Source organism: Ambystoma mexicanum, chromosome 13, assembly GCF_040938575.1.
Source record: "Ambystoma mexicanum isolate Mex_15411 chromosome 13, UKY_AmexF1_1, whole genome shotgun sequence".
NCBI classification, from domain to species: Eukaryota; Metazoa; Chordata; class Amphibia; order Caudata; family Ambystomatidae; genus Ambystoma; species Ambystoma mexicanum.
In genome coordinates this window covers 229,761,823-229,781,688 of record NC_090938.1, presented here as the reverse complement: position 1 = coordinate 229,781,688, position 19,866 = coordinate 229,761,823, and the positions used below count along the sequence as shown (strand labels likewise).

At 46.2% G+C, this 19,866-nt stretch overlaps 1 protein-coding gene across 1 annotated transcript in view; it reads right to left on the bottom strand.

Annotated features, from left to right (window-relative positions):
• CYB5R1 (cytochrome b5 reductase 1) overlaps positions 1 to 13,959 on the bottom strand; it is a 357,555-nt gene extending 343,596 nt beyond the window's left edge. The window contains exon 1 of the mRNA XM_069633686.1: positions 13,753 to 13,959. Coding sequence (XP_069489787.1) covers positions 13,753 to 13,767 — 15 coding nt within the window. The 5' untranslated portion in view covers positions 13,768 to 13,959. The remainder of the gene's footprint in view (positions 1 to 13,752) is intronic.
• Between the last annotated feature and the right edge of the window lie 5,907 nt (positions 13,960 to 19,866).

The window sequence follows — 19,866 nt, the reverse complement described above, 5'->3', positions numbered from 1 at the left end:
CTTGCTTCTTTCCTTTTAGGTATGGAAAGGTATTTTGGTGTTGTCATGCAGTTTGAAGAGGAGCATGGGCCGGTAGGCGAAAGCGCAGTGTGCGCGATGCTGGTGACTAATGTGCGATGCGTGGCGCTGTTTCGCCTTTTATATTGCTAACGTGTCTTTTCTCTCCTTGCAGGTTGCGACGTTCCTCGCCGAGCGCCGTAACGTTCCAGCAATGATATTGACCAGATGACGACTAACCAGGTAAGAATTGTGTGGCTTTCTTCATTCTGGAGGAAACATGAAGCTTACTAAAGCGGTCTTTCTTTCTCCTCTTTCCAGGTTATGGTATTCCAGGATGCATGCGGTGCCGGATGGAGTTCGTACCTTCAGGTGAATGGAACTGAAGTCAGCGATGGATTGAAGACAGGATACTGTTCCAGGTAGGTTTCGTAGTGTTCTTTCTCTCTCTGCAGGTTTCAGGTAAGCTGGCATCAAAGAACTGGACACGGCGAGTGTTACGCTGCCCACAGCAGAATAACGCAAAGCATATTCTGCCGTTTGGGTGCGGTTTAAAATAGTCTCAGGTAAAGTAGTCCAGGTAAAATAGTCCCAGGCCTGCCACACCCAAAAGACTAGACCACATAGCTCAGTTCCTTGCAACTGAGCTATGCGTGTGCCTCCATGTTGGCTGAATCCCCCCCCCCAGTTAAATAGTCCCAAGTAAATTGTCCCATTCTAATGTTGGTCTTCATGATGGTTATGACCCTGGCGCCAAAGGCGCCAGGACTGACTCCAAGAGAGTCTTGGATGAGGTTTTAAGGCCTTTGACCTGGCCCTAACTGGAAGGCTGACTTGCCAGTGAGGGCCAGGGGCAAGGGTCATGACAGTGGAGCCATCAGAGTTTGGATGATCTGATAGATGTTGAGTGATGGAGTCTTTTTTGTAGTTGCTTGTGAGGTGCACGAGGATCTGTGCGTCATCCACATAGTTGGTGTAGGACACTATGTTCATCTAAGTGATCGAACAGGGGCTTAGTTAATATAATGTATAATATAGGTGACACATGACCCTTGTGGCACGCCACAGTGAACTGGGGAATGGAGGGCATTTGCGGTGTTAGAGAAAACTCATTGTTCGATCTGAGAGGAAAGATACTATCCATGTTATGGCTTTTGGGGAGAAGTGGGCAGCACTAGATAAATGGCGGCAAAGGATTTCATGGTTCACTAGGTCAAAGGCTGCAGAGAGGTTGAAGACAAGTCAGATGGCTAGCTTTCCATTGTCGATGAGTGTCCATTTGGTTTTTGAGGTCAAGGAGCGCCGTTTCTGTGCAATGCCTAGGTTAGAAACCCGATTGGCGTAGGACCAGGAGATTGTTTCCAGATGTTCTTGTATTTGGAGGTAGGCGGCTCCGTCGAGGATTTTCAGAAGGAATGGTATGGGGCAGTATTTGGTTGGGATGTTAGGGTCAAGTGATTGGATATTTAGAAATGGGAACACCCAGGCATCTTTTAGGTTGTTAGGAACGCTACTTTGTGCGAAGGAGTTGTTGATGAGGGAGGCGATAAATGTGGCAAGCTCCATGACACAATCTTTTATGGACGGGGCAGATATTGCCTTTGCTAGAGATGATCTTGGTAACCTCTGTAGTGGTGACAGGCCTGAATTCAAAATGTGGGTTGTGTTTGTCGATTTTGAGGGTGCCAGTGGGGGTATCGGTGGCGGGTACCTTGTCTTTTTTCTTATCGATTTTAGTCTGGAGCAGGGTTATTTTGTCTGGCAATGCTTTTTGGACGTATTACACCAGGTTTTGTCTTTGTGGCAGGTTTCTGGTGCACTGACTGGAGACTCGCGTCCCTGTAGGATAGTGAAGAGTTCTTTGCTCCCTGATTCAGCGTTGGAGATTCGCTCGTTGTACGCGAGGCTCTTCGCATCAAGTACTGCTTGCTTATATTTTTTGGCAGAGGCTAGGAAGAGTTCTCTGTTGACTTTGGTGGGAAAGACTTTCCAGGTGGACTCATAGGCGCATTCAATGGATCCAAGTTTGAGGTTGGGTGTATACCAGGAATTGAGGTGGGCTGTTGGTTTAGGTTTGCAGAGTCTCATCTGTGCCATCTCGTCAAGGGCCTGTAGGAGGGTGGTGTTATATAGATCGACCGTGGAAGATGGACTAGCAATAGTGTGTGTGCAATCTGTAATGGGGGGAAGTAAGGGGAGCAAGTTTGTGCGTTTAATATTGCATGTGTTTAAAGCAAGTGATGCAGGGGCAAGTTGAAGTGCAGATTTAGTCATGGTTTGTTTCTTATGGAAGGTAAAGATAATGATGTGGTGGTCGGACCAAGGGCAGGGGGAGTCCACCAAGATACTGGTCGAACCTTTCAAATCAGCAAGCCAATCTAGGGTTCAGCCTTTATCTTGAGTGGCAAAGTCAATGCGCTGGGTGAGGCCTAGGGAGGCAATTGTGTTATGTATGGTCGTGGCATAGTTTTCAGCGCCATCGTGGAGGCATAAGTTAAAATCACCTAGGATGATAATTCTGGAGGTGGTCTTGGTGTTGTTGGATAGGAGGAGGGCTGTGTCCTCTTCGAAGGAATGGTGTGGGCCTGGTGGGTCTGTATATGATGTGAATGATGAGTGAGGCTGCGTTAGGTATTGACAATTTGAGTGAGAGTAGTTCACTTGATGGGAAGGATTGGATTGGTGGTTCTCCGATTGGATTTAGCAATCAAGGCTACCCCGCCTCCTTTAGCTAGAGGCCTATCTTTTCTGTAAATTGTGTACCCCTCAGGGACAGCTAAGGATAAGGAGAGTCCAGCTACTGAGTGCAGCCAAGTTTCTGTGACTGCGAGCATGTCAAGTTGGTTGGAGGTAATGAGGTTGTGTATGTCTAAGGCGTGTGCTGCTAGCGATCTGGCATTGATAAGTTTGCCCTTAAAGAGGGTTGGGGCCGTCAATGGGGTTGGGCAAGATGGTATTGGGATTGTCTGAATTGATCCCAGAGCAAGCATTGGTATGATGGGAAGTGCTCTTGTGAAGTTGGTTTAGTAAACAGGTGGGTACAAGCGGGACAAGGGGTCATTGGGGATGGCAGCAAGCTTCTCAGACTCAGCTGGATTTCTATATTGTCATAAGGGCTTTGGGGTTCAAGGCGTTTAAGGCAGATGGGGGGGCTCATTTGATGCAGTATTCGTGGAGGAGTTTGTGACATGAGCACATGGTTCTGCGTCTCATTGGGAACACGGGAATCCGTGGAGGCATTCAGAGTAGTATTTACAGTGTGTGCGCAATGGTCAACACAGTCGTTGGGGTAAAAAAAAGTCAAAGCACTCATTTGGAGCAGCATATGTAGCAGGACACGTGGCGAGGGGCTCGTTCATGGGGGCATTCAGATAAGTATTTGCCGTATGGGTACACTATGATATCACAGTTTATAGGGGTCAGTAGAGTCAGAACGCTCATTCGGAGCAACATTCGGCTGAGTGCTTTCAGCAGGGCACATGAAGAGGGGCTCATTTCTTGAGGCATTCCGAGTAGCATTTATTGTATAGGCGCATTGCTTAATACAGTCATTGAGCTCAATAGAGTCATGGCGCTCATTCGGAGCAACATTTGTAGCAGGACACATAGTGAAAGGCTCATTGATGGCGGCATTCTGGCTAGCATTTACCATGCAGCCACAATGTTTGACAGTGATTGGGGTAAAAAGGTCAAAGTGCTCATTCAGAGCTGCATTCGGCTCGGCATATGTGGCAGGATGCCTGGTGAAGGGCTCATTCAGGGTGGTAATGGAGATATTTGCCGCATAGGCACAGGATTTTACAGTCACAGGTTTAGGAGCGCTTAGTAGAAGCTACATCCGATGGTGCATTTAATGTGCAATGGCAGGATCCAGCACCAACAATGGTATCAGGTGAGTCGGGACGCATGGTGAGGGGCACAATTGGATTGGCATTGATTTTTGAGATGGAATTAGCGATGTGATCGCCATGTTCAGTGGCAGCGTTAGGATAGCATGGGTCACGGCGCGAGGGGGGCATTGTGGGGGGCTCCTTCAGAGCGAATGCAGGGGTGACCGTGGCCATCGCAAAATGAAGAAATAAGTGATTTTTTGAGGATTGTGTTCCGCTAGTTCGATTTGATTGTAGGCGACCGAGGGTGTAGGTTCAGGCACCCAGGTAATGCGCGGCTGGTCGAGGTTCAGCTGTGATGCCTGTTTCCGTGCAGTTTGGTGGTCGGGGAGGAGGGGCTTAGGGGTGACTGCATTGCATGCAATTGGTGATCGAATCAGGGAAGCGGCTGTAGTCTTGTCATTCAGGAAGGAGGTGGGGGAGAGGAGTGGCTCGTAGGGTTCTCGCGGGACATGAACCAGCCCGAGAGGCGACTTGTGCGGGTCAAGTACTGGTAAGTACTGGGTTGGTGGCACTTTAGCCTCTTTTGTTGGGGGGGGGGGTCGCTTTCCGTTTGTTGCCTTCTTTCCCCCTCTTGTCTTATTATTTATGTCCCTTCTCTCTTTGTTGTTGTTGATGCAAGGCCCTGTGTACTACGCGGTCTCAGCTACTGTTCGCCATGTGGTGGGCAGTGTAGTGTCTCCCTCCTCCCCCTTCTCCGTTCTCCCTCCTTGAGCCTCCCTAAGGGCGGGCCTCCTTACCACGGTCTTTCACATGCTTCTCTTGCCCACCTGTGCTGGTGAGTGTCTCCTCCCGTGGTGCAGTGGTTGACTGCACCCACGCACAGGCCAGCCCTCCTTCGATGGCTCACCCTGGTCAGTGGTGTGTCCCTCCTCGCACACTGGCCGGATCCACAGGCCCTCTGCAACAGCTTCAACTTTAGTCCGGTTTCCTCCGCAAGTGCTACGCTTCCTGCTGCCTGGCAACCCTGTTCCCCTTCTGGTCCACACCGTGCTTGTGCTCCGACACCAGCAGCGGTCTTGCGGTGAAACGCAGCGTAGGTCGTGACGCCTCATCGCCAGTTGTTAGGCCCCTCTCGACCCTGGTACAGATAACACATGAGCCAGTGGGATCACGTCTTGCTTCTTTATTCACTGTTGCAATTCTCCCCTTTCTATCCGCAGCCCTTCCCTTCTCCTGCTTTTTCTCCCCTGATTTGTGGTCCGTCACTCTTAAAGGGCTCCTGCTAATTCTCCACTGCAACACCCTGTTACAGATTTGGGGTAATGAACAGCGTTCAAGCTTGGAGACTATTTTAGAAGAACTATGGAATGCATGGCCTGGATTCTGCACGAGTTATGTTAATGCAAACACCAACTATTAGGCAAATAACTCAACAAATCATGCACGTCCCAAGTTGCGGAAACCTACGTCACAGGAACACAGATAGAAAAGATTCAGTTATTAAATTACAATCTAGCCTTCCCAGCACAGATCTCAACATCCGGGCATTCAGTTTTGCATCATATTTTATGTAAAGAGGAGTTTGACAGATTTCCAAAGTTATCTGCAGGGCCAAGATCAAACGGAGGCTTCATACAAGAAACACTAAAAATTAATAGGGGGCTGTTTGGTTTGCTTTTTTTTTGTTTTTAAAGGCAAAAAATGTAGTTTACTAGATTACTAAAATATGAATACATGGTAGGTTCATAATGCATTCATAAATCAAAGTGCACAATTCCATGCTACTGGCCAGGTTCTTAGGTCACTCCCCTCCACCTGTGAATACAGGTAATCCCTCAAACATAACCAAAACGCACGTACACTAATGCATGTGCAGATGCTTCGCTTAGTGAATTAGAAATGTTTGAAACAACATTTACTTCCACTCCAAATATACTACACGAGGAGTAAACAGAAAGCCCCAGGTCCTCCTTCCAGCCATTGATCACCATGTGCGATTTTGGGTAACTGTCCAAGCCAGTGGTGCCGTCAGATGATTGCCCGACATACATTTCCTGAATGACTCGCTTGCTGCATTTTCTCCGCACTGACACAGGCAGCATTCACAAATAATTTGCAGCTTTCCAAGTAATCATTTAGCCCATGGAACACTGAAGAGAAATGGGTGGAAATCACGGCTTCCGTCATTGCTATGGGCAATCCTCCAGACATTTGTATTTCAGCGTTCCAGGGCATAACACACACAAAAACAAATTCAGGATTGGGCCACATCCCAACTGCACGGGTCCACAAGCAACCCCCAAAACGTTTCTGCATCATTGGTGAAGCAGGGCTTGGGACTCTAGGCATAGCTGTCTTCAATGCCAAATCTGGAAAATACCCATTCCACATAGTTGGACTTGTGCATCTACGTGCATTGCTCTGTGCTTCCCTCCTAACAACTGTTTTTCAGACTGCTGTGCCCAGAGGAAAACCCATATGCAAATCCTACTTGTCCCTAACCTCACTGATGAGGGGAAAAAGCCGAAACATTTCGGGAGTTGGTGTTCCTGCGCAGAGGTGATGTGGCCGAGGAGTTTGGTCTTGACTATGGCCGGGCACCTTCTGCTATGTCTATTTGAGCCAAGCAAAGCCAGTGGTTATGATTAAGCTTTTCATACATCACTTTTTGGTTGTAGTGAGGCATTGTTCAACCAATTTTTCTTTTATTAAAAAAAAAAATTATAACAGAACTCATGCTGCTTGCAAATTTTCATTTAAATTTCGGCAAACAAAAAAGATGCTCAAACTATGTATTTTTCATGTCCACAAAAAAGGGTTGGTCCATGCTCTACAATTAAAATAAAGGCTAGAAGGTAAACATCTACCTCACATTTATTTGCACATCTCCCAACATAGGTAATTAAAGGAGGGCAGAAAGCACCCCCAGCAAAAAGAGAAACATTACTTTAGGATTTACTACCATCTTAATGTCCTGCCGAATTTACATTGATGATTGACTATTTACTGGTCCGTAAAATAGATATGCAGAACCATAAGTCTTGCCATTGGTGACTAAATGATTTTGCTTTTTATAGACTACACAAAAGCTCTGAATATGAAGAGTTTGCCCAAGGTCACAAAGATGCATCCCAATTCAGTGCTCATGTCTCAATGCAATGATCCAGTCTGTCTCCAGGAGCTATAGAAAAGCAGATTCAGAGGAGTACTCTGCAGGCCTCTGAATGGCAACAAAAAAGGGCTCATAGAAAGTACTGCATAACAAGGACTATTCAGTGGAAAGCAACAATTGCACCTCGCTTGACACATACCCTTGTTGCGACAGACTCCCAGGTATGCCACAGCGATGCTGGAAGTCAGCAGACTTGGAGAGCCCAACTACCTCTCCAGTATACACAGAGGACTCAGTCAACGGCAAGTTCAAACTGCAGTTCATTACAGCCAAAACTAAAAGGAACAGATACAAAAACTCAAAAAAAATTCAGGCATTTCACAAAGTAAAGGGCACGCAGGCCAGTTTTGTCTAGGAAACTGGTCATTGCTCTGTCATCACTTGGCCTTACTCCAAAAACCTATCGCTGCGTGGGTTTGGCCGTCAGGAGAATAAAAACCTATATGGGTACATATGCTTGTTGTTCTACTGGCTCTTACATGTCAGGTGGCTGGCCTGTCCCTTCCCCAAAATCTAACATACTACATTGTTGCAGAGTAGTGGCCCTATCATTGGTTCTTGCCCATTGCTACCCACAGCTAGAGTGCTGAACTGATTGGCTACAGCTGAAACGGTTCTCAGCTCACTGTGCACCTTCTGAAAGTGATATGAACAATTATGTGTCTGTAATGTAACTTGTGTGCACCACCTTTGCCTATGAGACCATGTCCCACTCGTCGCAACACTTATTGCATACTTGTTATAGCCTGCGTATGGCTGCATGGGATTGGTGCCCCTTTCTCACAACCGATCACTGTCCAGTGTCTGCTTCAGCTGCATCGGGTGTCTGAAGACCACAAAATTGCGCTCGGCAGCTCTGAATGACTTAAATTTCTCTGCAGCTGGTCCATTTGTCGTCTGAGGATTGGAATGTCTCCATATCACTTGTCCTTGGCTGTGGGCCTTGTCTTACTCTGTCCAGCAAGAATCGGCTCAGGTCGTCTCCTGCTCAATGGTTTGAGGCCTGCTGTAATTTTCCTAAACCTTATATTGTGGTTTCTATGCGGTCCATGCTATACTACATTCCCCATAGGTTATCTCTATGTGGTTTGATCAGGTTCCATATGCTCTCCTGTATGTCCACGTGACTGTTGACTTTAAGCATCAGTAAGCTTGCTTAGGATCTCTCGTGCCTTGCGGTTTTCTGCGTTACTGCATTTGGCTAATGGCAGAAATAAAAGCAATGACAGTATGTATATGCATCTGTTCTCTAAACTATAGAACTGTATGCTCATGTTCATGTATTCAAGTGCGTTTTTGTGCCACGCAGTGCGGATTGTCTGTGTACTTCATGTCTAATGCTGCAATGTCGTGGTGTCTCTAGTGACGTCAGCAGCATGGCTTCACTGAGCTCAGTCAAAGCTGTCCATGTAGGCATCTGTCCATAATATTCGGCTCTTTACTCACATGGATAGATTTGTACCGCACCTGGCCTGTATGGCTGACTAAGGGTACCTCTCAGTCCATTTGTCGATCATTGGTGCATTTAGGATCCGTCTGAAATCGAATGGGTGGTTGCCGTGTTTTCTGGCCTTTCGTCTTGTCATGAACTTGACGGGTGGGGTCCTAGGATCCTGACTCCTTCACCCTCCTCATCGACAAAGATTCCAGGAGGGTCCTCGTTTGATGTCCATTTGGGTTTTAGGACTTAATGTGACTTTAACTCGATATGCCCTTTATGATATATACAAATTGGGAGCAATGCTGACAAACGGTGCTATGACAGTTAATATTTGATGCCCTTGACTGTCTTCTTAATGAATTGTATCGCCAACACTATCGGTGAGCAATCTTTTTTAATATTCGTATCAATCACAGCCTACACGCGTTTCGATCTTTGGTCGTCCTCAAGGCAACTTCTTTCAGTTGACATCCCTATTACGTGCTTATACTGCAAGCTCATCCAAATAGGGCTCCAACTTCCTGACAATTATCTATCGTCTCTGCACTAAATTCACTTCTAAAGTTGCTTGTTCAGGTCCAATTTGTCCCATATGGGTATACGCGTGCATTTAAAGCTGTAATAGTTTTCTATCCATATGGACCAGACTGATTCTGGCCCCACTTAAGCTTCATTTGTGGCGAGTTAGCCCATTATGTTGAATCAATACTGCATTAGTTTCAAGGTTCCAATACCTCCAACTCCTTGTTTATAAAGGGGGTGGGTCAATCCCATGAGGTTCCTGTCCTTTATGAAGTAATATGTTTATTTTGAAGGCCAAAACCATCAAAATAAAATTACTGCAATATATGTTTAAACTAGTCTACAGAGAAAAATAAAAAAATGAAATAGAAGTTAATCTAACAACAGTCATCTTCCAATGATCTTCCTTCGATAAAAGAATAGACAGCATAGGCAGCTTGGTTGTCCAGCACAAAGCACAGATATTTCTTACCATCGACTAGAGGAATAGAAAAATAGAAAACAGAAGAATAGAAAATGGTTGCGATCACCCCGAGATCTGTCATCACAAGAACAGAGTGCACTCATATTAAGGCCATTTGCATCCGTGTGTCGGCTCAGCACAGGAAGTATGGGTAGACAGCCCTTAGGCTTAACAGAACACACCTCACACGCAGACTCGAATACATAATGTTCTTCAGAAAGGATATTGTTGGGTTGGGCACCATCAGTTAAGAATCATAAACCATCCTATCCAGCCATTTGGCTGTGGAATCAATTAATGAAATGGGCCGGTAAAGTCTTGGGTTCAATCTGTAAACCTTCTTGAAGAATGCTAATATGATGGACTCCTTCCGGCTGGCTGGCATTATGTTAATAGCAATTATTGCATTAAAGATCTTTGTGAATACGGGCACCCAAAATAAATGATAGTACTTAAAATGTCCAATGCAATGAGATCGGGACCAGGAGCATTCCCTATGGTAGAGATCAAAGCGCTCCCGAATTCTTTGATCTGAAGTTGCCCCAACAAAGGATTAGATGACACTAATTCACAATGTATTGTGTCTGCTAATACAAAGTTTTGGGGTTGGACTGGAGGATTATTTAGTTCTATGGAATGATTGACCCACGCTTCAGCCAATGGTGATATATTGAAAGCACTGGAGGATGCACCCAACGCCCTTCCAGAATTCACTTTTGTTTTTTGCAACTACTTCCAGGTTTTGCCAGGCCTTGCGTTTGCAGATAGTAAAGCAGTCTCGCCTTGGCCACACTTTGTCTCCATTAGGATCTTGTATAATTTTTAGTAGGCAAGATTTCATTATTTCACAATCCTGTGTGTACCAATTAGGGTAATTATTTGTAGGACGATTGGGTCTGGAGACATTGGTTAGTTGCAGCCTTGCTTTTTCCATTAGGCTAGCAATAGCGCCAAATCTGCATCTATGCTGGTAAGGCACATTTCTATGTGGTTTAAGCATGCACAGATTAATTTACCAGAGATTCTTTCCTTGTCCACAAGAGCCTATTTTAATGGGTTCCTCAAGGTTTGGTTTATTGTCTTAGATTTTCTACGACATCAATTGAGATCTTACTTCTAAATTTAACAGATAAAACGAATGGGTCATGGTCACTCTCAGGACGTTAGACAATACACAGGTCATGTAGATTGCGCAAATCATTGTCAAAATCGATATATATATAGTATTTCTGAATGTAAATTGGCCTGGAGTGTCAGCTGGTAACCTCCCATTAGCTGTGCATAGTCAACTCTGTAATAATTTGTAAAGGAATGATTTGCCAGCTTTTGATGTGTGTGCAGTCGAGCTACAAGGTCAAAGAGGACTCTGGATGTTCCCTTGCAGCAGCTTGGGCGATGTTGCAAGTGGCCAAACTAGCATTGGGGAAGTTCAGAGATGCGGGGAGAGTCAAGAGTCACTTCCTCTGTTGATTCGGAACTTCAAAACCCATTGTAGAACCTCAGGGATAAGGGAAGCCCTTTCGTCTGCCCTTCTCAACAAGGAAGATCTGTAGTGTGCACCTCTGGTGTCCACTGTTTCAGTTGTAGTAGGCCTTTGCCAGCCATCTGGTCATCCAAAAAATGACCTTGGACTTGTTAGAGAGAAGAACTTACAGTTCTGGGTCTTCACCTCTCTGGCAGAGCATTTTGAAGTTTGGAGTAGACTATCCTCCCAATCAGACTCCACTGAATCCTTCTTCAGGCAGTGTCCAAAGATTTAAAAAAGGGGAGCACCTTCCACCGCTTTATATAGGCAAAATGCCACAGTGCATTCGTCCAGTGTAAGCCTGTCGTTAAGGGGCCAATCCATGCTGCAATGCCCTTTGCCTTTTGGTGTCATATCCAGGGTGCTTTGCCCAGGAAGTGGAGAGAGGATAGGACATTTGGGAGCCCTAGCAAATTCTAAGCTGATGGAATCCCTCTGTGGACAGAAGTTCTCTTTTGGGCTACTCTTGACTCCACCCCCTTTCTCTATAAAAATAATAACTCCAGTAATCCAGACACTGATGGGAAGTGGCCATTGTAATGATAGGACTGTCTTTGAAGCTCTGTTTCTCAGCTAAATGGCCCAAGAAAAGGGGACGAGCCTTCGCAAGGGGACGAAAGACAGGGTGCCCTTGGTGGGTCTCACATGGTTGCTTTGCGGGAGCTTAGTGCAGTCAAACTAAAATAACATCAGGCCCTTTCATGAATCAGTCACTGCACCTCACTGATACTAAAATAACATAAATTGCTTGTGGCAGTATAATGGTCTGATCCGTATAGCCAACATGGTAAAACCAGACATGGCTTGTTCTTATTAGTCAACTGTCACCACCGGGCTATCTGGGGGCATATAATGTTAGTATTTTGAATCGCATTAGTTCCAGCAGCTGGGTTCATGAATGTACATGCGACATTTGAATCTGCCCTGTTGCTTCTGCAGGGAAGGTATTGCTGACTGTCAGACAGTGACAGCAAGGTTAAGGAGTACACTATACTTCTTGGCATGGAGCAGTTATGAATGTATGTTTAATTAGCAGGGCTCGCTTTCAGGGGCAGATTTACCTACATCATTTTGACATTTAAAATCTAAACAAGAAAATAAATCTAAGTATTGTTATGACAATGTTGTCCAACTCCCAACTGCTGCCAACTTGTTTTGTTCTATGCTAATATCAATCGGCGCTCGCATTTTCAGCCAAACGGACGATCTGTAGAATGTCATGGGATAGTCAGGATTAGCTTAAGATCTCAGGACACCAGGTCATTTGTATCTTTCAGTCATTAGCAATCCATCATTATGGGACCAATCACCTGGCAGGCAGGGTGTACCAACTGGTAACTGTCCCTCAGCCCAAGATAATGGACCAAGCGACGCAAGGGTCATTTCCAAGGGCGGAAGCAGCATTTCCAGCCCGCCACCCCGGTGCATTATCACTATTCACAAACCCAGTATAATATCAGAGGTGCAAACGATTACATTAAATGCCTTTCATGGACACAGTTAACAGGGAGATGCCCTTTAATTGAAGTGCAATATGTCAAATGAAATCTAGCTACCGTGGAAATAATAAAAGAGCGACTGCATAAAGCCTCTTTTCATGGCAGAGAGTCAGGGCAAGGTAGCGCTGCAGGAACAAGAAGGTCAATGAAAGTCGTTATTTCCAGGCGATGTAATTGGGGGTGGAAGGAAGGAAAAAAGTAAAGAGACTCTCCAATTGATTGAGCCGGCTGCACGAGAATGAATACTCATGGTAACTCTTTGTATGTAGAGTCTACCTCCGTTTCTTGCAAGCTGCTGCAAACAACATTCCCCTTTAGCCAACTTAATGGTACCCAATGTAACAAGCTCAGAAGTTTGGAATGCATTGTCATCGCTGTAAATGAATTCACATCTTTGAACAAAGATTTCAGCGGGGACAATGATCCATTTACCACCTACTTCTAGAGGGAGAATCCAAATGATTGAATACAAAGAATGCATAGTCTTCCCCTTATTTTAAAACGGTCTTCTTCCAAAAGTATAGCTAGTTCCGAACGTTGGCCAGACCAGCCAATGTATAGAGATGTTACTTTGCAACCGAAACGTGTACATAGTTGTCCCCAACGTTTTGGATTTGGTTGTAAAGGGTGTAATTACATATACAGGAAACTTATTTTAATTAGTGTAAATCAAATCAAAGTCAATTTATGCTACATGACACCGGGGCAGTGTCCAAAAGCTCTCACAAAATGTAAATCAAGGAAATAACTCTGCAAGAGTAATGTTTTCAATCAGAGGCATAATAGGATTAATACATTAGAAAAAAGTGACAATAAAAATCATTACACTGCTCGGTGGTGGAGCGGTTGCGGGATAGCGGGTTAAGGCAGATTGAACTATAGTTTAAAAATCGATTAAGTAAATGTTCCGATAGTCAATTAGAATTCTCCTTCAAGACCGGAGGCTCGAATTCCATTCAAAGCTAGTCCTGAACAGAACTTCATTTCACAGGACCCTCGGTAGAGCTGTATGTACAAATTTAGCTCGTCCTCAGGGGGCCGGTCATAGTTGCATGGCTCCCAACTCACACGCTTTTGGCAGGCGACACCCGCCTTGTAAACAGCTGACTCACCCGCAAAGCTCCTGCACGCCCATTCATTCCAATGGGCGTCTCACCCGCCAAAAACAAAATCGGGTGTTTTCACCCGCCTTTGTAGCATAAATGGTTGAGAGTTATGCTATGTCTAAGTTGACCCTATTACTTCAGCTACTTAAAAGTTACAGGTTGAGGATAGGAGCGAGAAAGGGATCTGTACTCACCATTGGAGAACCCATGCTCAACCTTTTAAGGTCTGCCTACACGTCCAGCCTTTGGAATGGAACTCTGACAAGTTCGCGCTTGAGCTCTGCCGCACCTTCCAGAACCTGTCACTGGAGCTCGGACAACTGTGTGCACAGAAAGAGGACTGCTACTGCTTACACGCCATCGCCGCCATCTCTAAAGGGTGAAGCGTCCAGTTTAGCTCCTATTCGAGGGTGAAAGAAACCGGAAAAATATACTAACGCTTTTCTAAAAAATGAAATAACATGTTATATAATATTAAAACAAGTTGTGGATATTTGTTTTTGTAGTGGGTAAACACGTAAATATTAATTATTTCTATGTTTCGAATCAGTATAATGGTAAAACCCTTTAAGCATTAATAATGTGCTTGTTAACTTCTAGTTAAAAACAACGACCAGTTTAAAACTGTCGCCGTGTCTTCACACGAACCAGGGCGTGGACAGAGATCTACCTTACTATAAGTGAGGAAACTATTAGTTGTTGTGTGTAACAGTTGCCTCCATCTTAGAAGGTGGCAACCCCCTTGTCCAATTATTAGTTTAGATTATGTACATATAAAATATAACGATTGCATTGAAGTACAGCTAATGAGGAGGGATGCAAAACTCCTAGGTGTTGGTTGGTTCTTTGCCCACAGCCTTGCTAATCCCTATTGCCATTCCCACCAGCTACCTGCGCCTCTCCTCCCAGAATGCATTCTACTTGGATAACTTTGAGCTAGATTTATAAAGCAGTAACATCAAAGTGTGTGCTCTAAGAGCCTGCCAGTGTTATTTCAAAGCAGTATTCCGAGAATGGATGGCTTAATTGGTGCTGTAAATTAGCTACTAGTATAGTAAAAAAAAAGTCTTAACTAAGTGTACCTTCAGTCACTTGACTTATAAGCAGTATGCATCTCCTTTACTGAACTCCTGTTCAAAACAAACAATGGCATAGCCAAAGGTTTTGGCTTGCAGATTGATATTAGAGTGGCATTTGCCAGGCACTTCTATTATATGCCCAATGTTATGTTTAATAACATGTCACCGCACAGCAGGACGTGAATTGTCCTGGTAGGATAGCTCAGTGGCACCGAGCACGCCTTGAAAGCAAAACAACATGAAGCACCACAGGTTCGATCCCTCGGTCCGCCCTTACGCAACTAAGACAAAAAAATCAATTACGCAACAAAAAAAAAATTCCTGTAACAGTGCCTCGATGCCCGCAGGCTATGTGAGCGCTTTAAAAATGCTGAATAAATAAACACATGCCGTATCACTTGCTAGGGGGAAGAGATGAGTTATGCACAAATCAACCCTGAGACTGGAAGCACATTATTTTATGCTGTACGCCGCGGGCCTGCTCTCCCCAGGCCCTCTATGCACCCTGGCCAGTGCCAGCAGGCCAGCACACAAAGATAGAACACCCAGGTCCTCACACCATTTTGCAACTTCTAGCATTAATGACCAGTTTAGTACCATTACAGCGGTGCTTCATATCTCTCAACTCACATGCTTTTGGAGGGTGTGACCGGCAATCTAATCTGTTCACTCACCTACCAAGCCACCTTACAAACATGCCCACATATGTTAATGGGCTCTCACCTGACAAAAACAAAATGAGGGTGTTTCACCTCGGGACACAACATGTTGAAATCTATGGTGCTTGACAAATGCCTATCCTATGCCTACACAAAAGCCAAAAAACTGTTGGCATTACCTGCGCTTGTCTTCATTGCAGTTGTACCTTACTGAGGAGAGCTGCTTGCATGCCATGCCACCACCATGCCAACCCTCCCGATTTAGGCGGGAGACTCCCGATTTTTAGGTGAAATATATTGCTATTTTTCGCAGTCTCCTGCCTAAAATAACTGTAGCCCCAATGCATTCCTATGGGGAAATATGTGTCTCCCGATGTCCCTGTGGAAATCTCCCTCCCAGGTGCATCTGAATGTTGGCATGTATGCCACACGGTCCTTTTAAGAAATAGGAATTGACATAGCAATCAGATTTGGCATTCAGTTTTTTATTACTCCTTAGTCCCTCCGTGGTCATATTCATCATCATAATTTGAAGTACCAACCTTCCAGAGCTCCCAAGTGTCTCCATTCCATTTGTGAAAAAGCCACTTAGTTCCGTAAAAAAAAACGTTAAAAAAAAATCTGGGACTTGTTTTGTCTTTTCCATTTTAAATATAGGACAATTCCCAGAATTCCAAGGAAAACAGGGCTGGATTGTGCGTTATACAGAGGTGGCTCCACCCCATGCAACTTTCTTCACTGATGCCGCAGGGTGATCTACATGGGAAACATTCATTACTTCCATCTCCCTCATCCCAATATTTACTTTTGAGAGGCTTCACCCTCCTACTACCTTTCTTTACAAGCTTTTACTTCCACTTGGTCTGCTGTGGGGCCTCCGCATTGCGAGATTGCGGGAATGCGATCTTGCGAGAACTTAGGGCGCGAAGCACGGGTGGAACGCCTGAGGCGGCAGAACTCGGTGGGCAGTGATAAAGACACACAGTCCCAGTGCTCCTCCTGTCACTGGAGAATGAGTATCCTGAGGCTCTGACATGAGAGGCCCTCACACTCAGAGCGTAATACCATGGCTTAGGGCAGCCACTTGGGTGCTCTGGTTGTGTGATGTGTGCACCCTACGCACACACAACATGCAGTTAGGAAACTGCATGTATTGGACTACATCCCTTGTGAGTACAGTTTCTTCCCCACCCCTGGACTTTGCGTGTTCCCAGTTCAGTAGTTTTATTAAGGTGTCCAAATAAAGACTCTATCCAGCACCACCTGTGTCCTGTCTTCTTTCAGGCCACCACATAACTGGCGACGAGGAACCAGAACCCCATGAGCACAATATGCAAGGCGCCACGCCACGGCCCGCTTTTCTCCCTCCTCCGGGAACCGCAATGGGAACTGCTCTTCTACACGTATCCAGAGGCACTGGGCGGAACAGGGTATGCACCGGCCAGAAAGAAGGCCATGCTTCTCAACGCAATGGGGGTTGAAGGGCAGCGAATTTTTGCAGGGCTCAAAGCCATACCCGTAGCAAGTGACGGCGACGACACCTACAAGAAAGCAATCCGCTGCATCGTGAAGAGATTCACTAATAAGGAAAATGTGGTGCTACACAGACTCAAATTCTACACCCATAAGCAAGAAAGCAACAAGCCCACAACGACTACATCACCAGAATGAGGGAACTCGCTTCGCTATGCAGATTTGGGGACAACGAACAAGTCATCTGCGACATGCTGGTGCTTCACACCAATTCAAGGAAAGTCCAAGAGAAATTCATACAGGAGAAGGAGATGGACCTCAACAAAGCCATCCAAATTGCCAGAGCAGAGGAGGAGACCTCCAGCAGGCGCAAAGAGGTCGGTGGCCCATCACCCATACCCAAACTGACCCTGCTGCAGTGGAGAGGGTGCAAAGAAAGACAGCCCCGCGATATCGCCAGAGACAAAGGTTCCAGACAAAGGGAGGCACCAAAGTGCTACAGGCATGCCAGCACCAAGTACATGGCGAATGATCTCGACTGTCCCGCCAGGAACAAAGACGGTTCAAAATTTCGACGTTTTGGTCACGTGGCTGCAGCCTGCACGTGGCGAGAAAAAAAACCACACACACGTAAATGGCGACTGAGAGTCGAGCGACGACGACAACCAGCATGACAAACCCATGGTGATCATGGTGAACGCACCCCCCGCAAAGAGAGAAAATCCCCACTGCATAGTGAGAGTAGACGGCATGGAGGCATGAGCCATGGCTGACTCAGAATCAGACCTCACCATCCTCCACATACAAATGTACAAAGAAATGATGGGGTGTGACCAGGTTAAAATTAGATCTACCAGACAGAAGCCGATGGTCTTTGGAAGGTCCACCGTATACTTGCTTGGCTACATCAGGACAAAAATCTAATTTAAAGACATGTCCACCACTATGAAAGTGTACTTCTCAGTCCAGGGCCTGGTCGTGCTAGGATGGGATGACCAACACAGGCTTAGCATAAGGCTAGACCCCAGCACCTCAGATCAGGTGCTTTTGGTCTCTTCAGGAGGAGCGCCAAATTTTAAAGAAGCCTTCCCATGCCTGTTCACCGAAATGCCCAGAAAAATTAAAATCTACGTCCACAAGATCCTCCTCAAGCCAAATGCAGTGCCCTAAAGCACAAGGTCAGATCTGTGCCCGCGACAGCGAGACCTGCACTTGAGGTTCAGCTCCAGAAGATGGTTAAAGAAGGCACCATCGAAACAGTGGAGTCCTCGGAATGGTTGAGCCCAGTAGTCCTCATCAAAAGGAAATCTTTGAACGAACTGAGAGTCTGCATAGACCTACGAAGTCTGAACCTGGAAGTAGTCACTGATAGTTTTCCGCTTCCCAGCATCAGCAAAATCGTGCTCATGATGAAGGAAGCGACCATTTTTTCGAGGCTTGATATGCGAGATGCGTACCACCAGATAAGCCTGTACCAGTAAACACGCATGCCGTTCGTCCTGTCCTCAGCGGTCTCGGCCTTCCAAAGGATGATGAGCTCCTTGTTACACGCCATTACGAACGTATCCTACTTTCAAGACGACATCTTGGTGTAAGCCAAGGACACAGATACCCACGGCAGAGCACTGAACGCAGTCTTGAGCAGACTACAAGAGGCGGGCGTCCACCTGCACCAAGAGAAATGCATGTTCGGCATTGGAGAAGTTGAGTACCTCGGGTATCACATCTCGAATGACAGAGTGAGCCCCAAGAAAAGTCTGCTCAAAGTGATAACCGCGGCCCCAGCCCCGATGTCCAAGAATGAACTCCGGTCCTTCTTGGGCCTCACGGAATACTATGCGAAGTTTGTCCCCAGATTCTCCGAAACAGCGTCCCCGTGAGGGAGATCTTGAAGAAGGGCGCGGCTTACACGTGGGGGCCCCAACAGGATGAAGCTTTCGCCGAGATCAAAAAAAGGATCCTACATGCGCCCTGTCTCAAGCCTTTCAATCCCGAATGGGAAACATGCATCACAACAGACAACAGCGCTTATGGCTTAGGCGCCACCCTCAGCCAAAAAAGGGGTGACACGGAGAACATAGTAGCCTTCGCGTCAAAGGCCCTATCAGCATCAGAGAAAAATTACTCCACGGTGGAAAAAGAAATGCTGGTGTGCCCCTGGCCCGTCGAACACTTCAGATCATACGTCTGTGGTACCAAATTTCAGTTGGTTACCGACCACAAACCCCTCATACACATGTTAAGCCCTGGCGGGACCAAAACCGCGACTCCAAGACTGGCCAGAATTGCCACAAAACTTCAGGAGTACACCTACGAAAATCGCCTACATCGCCAGTTGGAAGAACGCCCAGGTAGACCGCATGTCCAGGCTTCTCGATGAAAATGCCCCAGGGACCACGTTCTTCGAAGATGAATGCGTGGTAACTTCCATAAGTGATCTGAGTAACGTCGAATTCATGGAACTGCGCAAGCGTCATTGGCAAGAAGAATACGAACAAGACAACGCCTTACGCCGCGTGGCAGAGTGGGTCTGTGAGGGATGGCCAAATGAGAGAGCAGTCCCAGAAGGCCTGCACCCTTACTGGAAAGTGGGCGACGAGATCACTGTAATGAATGGTCTCATTCTGAGATAGGACCGCGTAATTCCCCCAAGAGGCATCCACAAAGTAATCCTGTGCAGAGCACATTCAGGCTACTTAGGGAGCAACATGACAAGACGCAGAGTATGCAATGCCTATTGGTGGCCTGGCATGGACCAAGACATACGGGCAATGATTGAAAGGTGCCACAAGTGCATTAACAGCGATAAACGCCTGTCTGTGAGACAAGCCCCCATGATGCCTAAACCCGAAAGGAGTATGGCACAAAATAGGTTTGGAATTCATCGGCCCGCTGGACGACATGTCCAGAGACCACAAGTACGGAATAGTCATGGTGGACTACTTTTCCAAGTGGGTGGAGATTGAATTCATGGCAGACATCACCACGAGCATGGTCATAGAGGCGCTCACCGCGGTTTTTCAGCGAGAAGGTCTCCCCGAGGAAATCGTGACCGATAACGGAGTGCAGTTGGTGTCCAGAGAAATGGAAAGGTTTC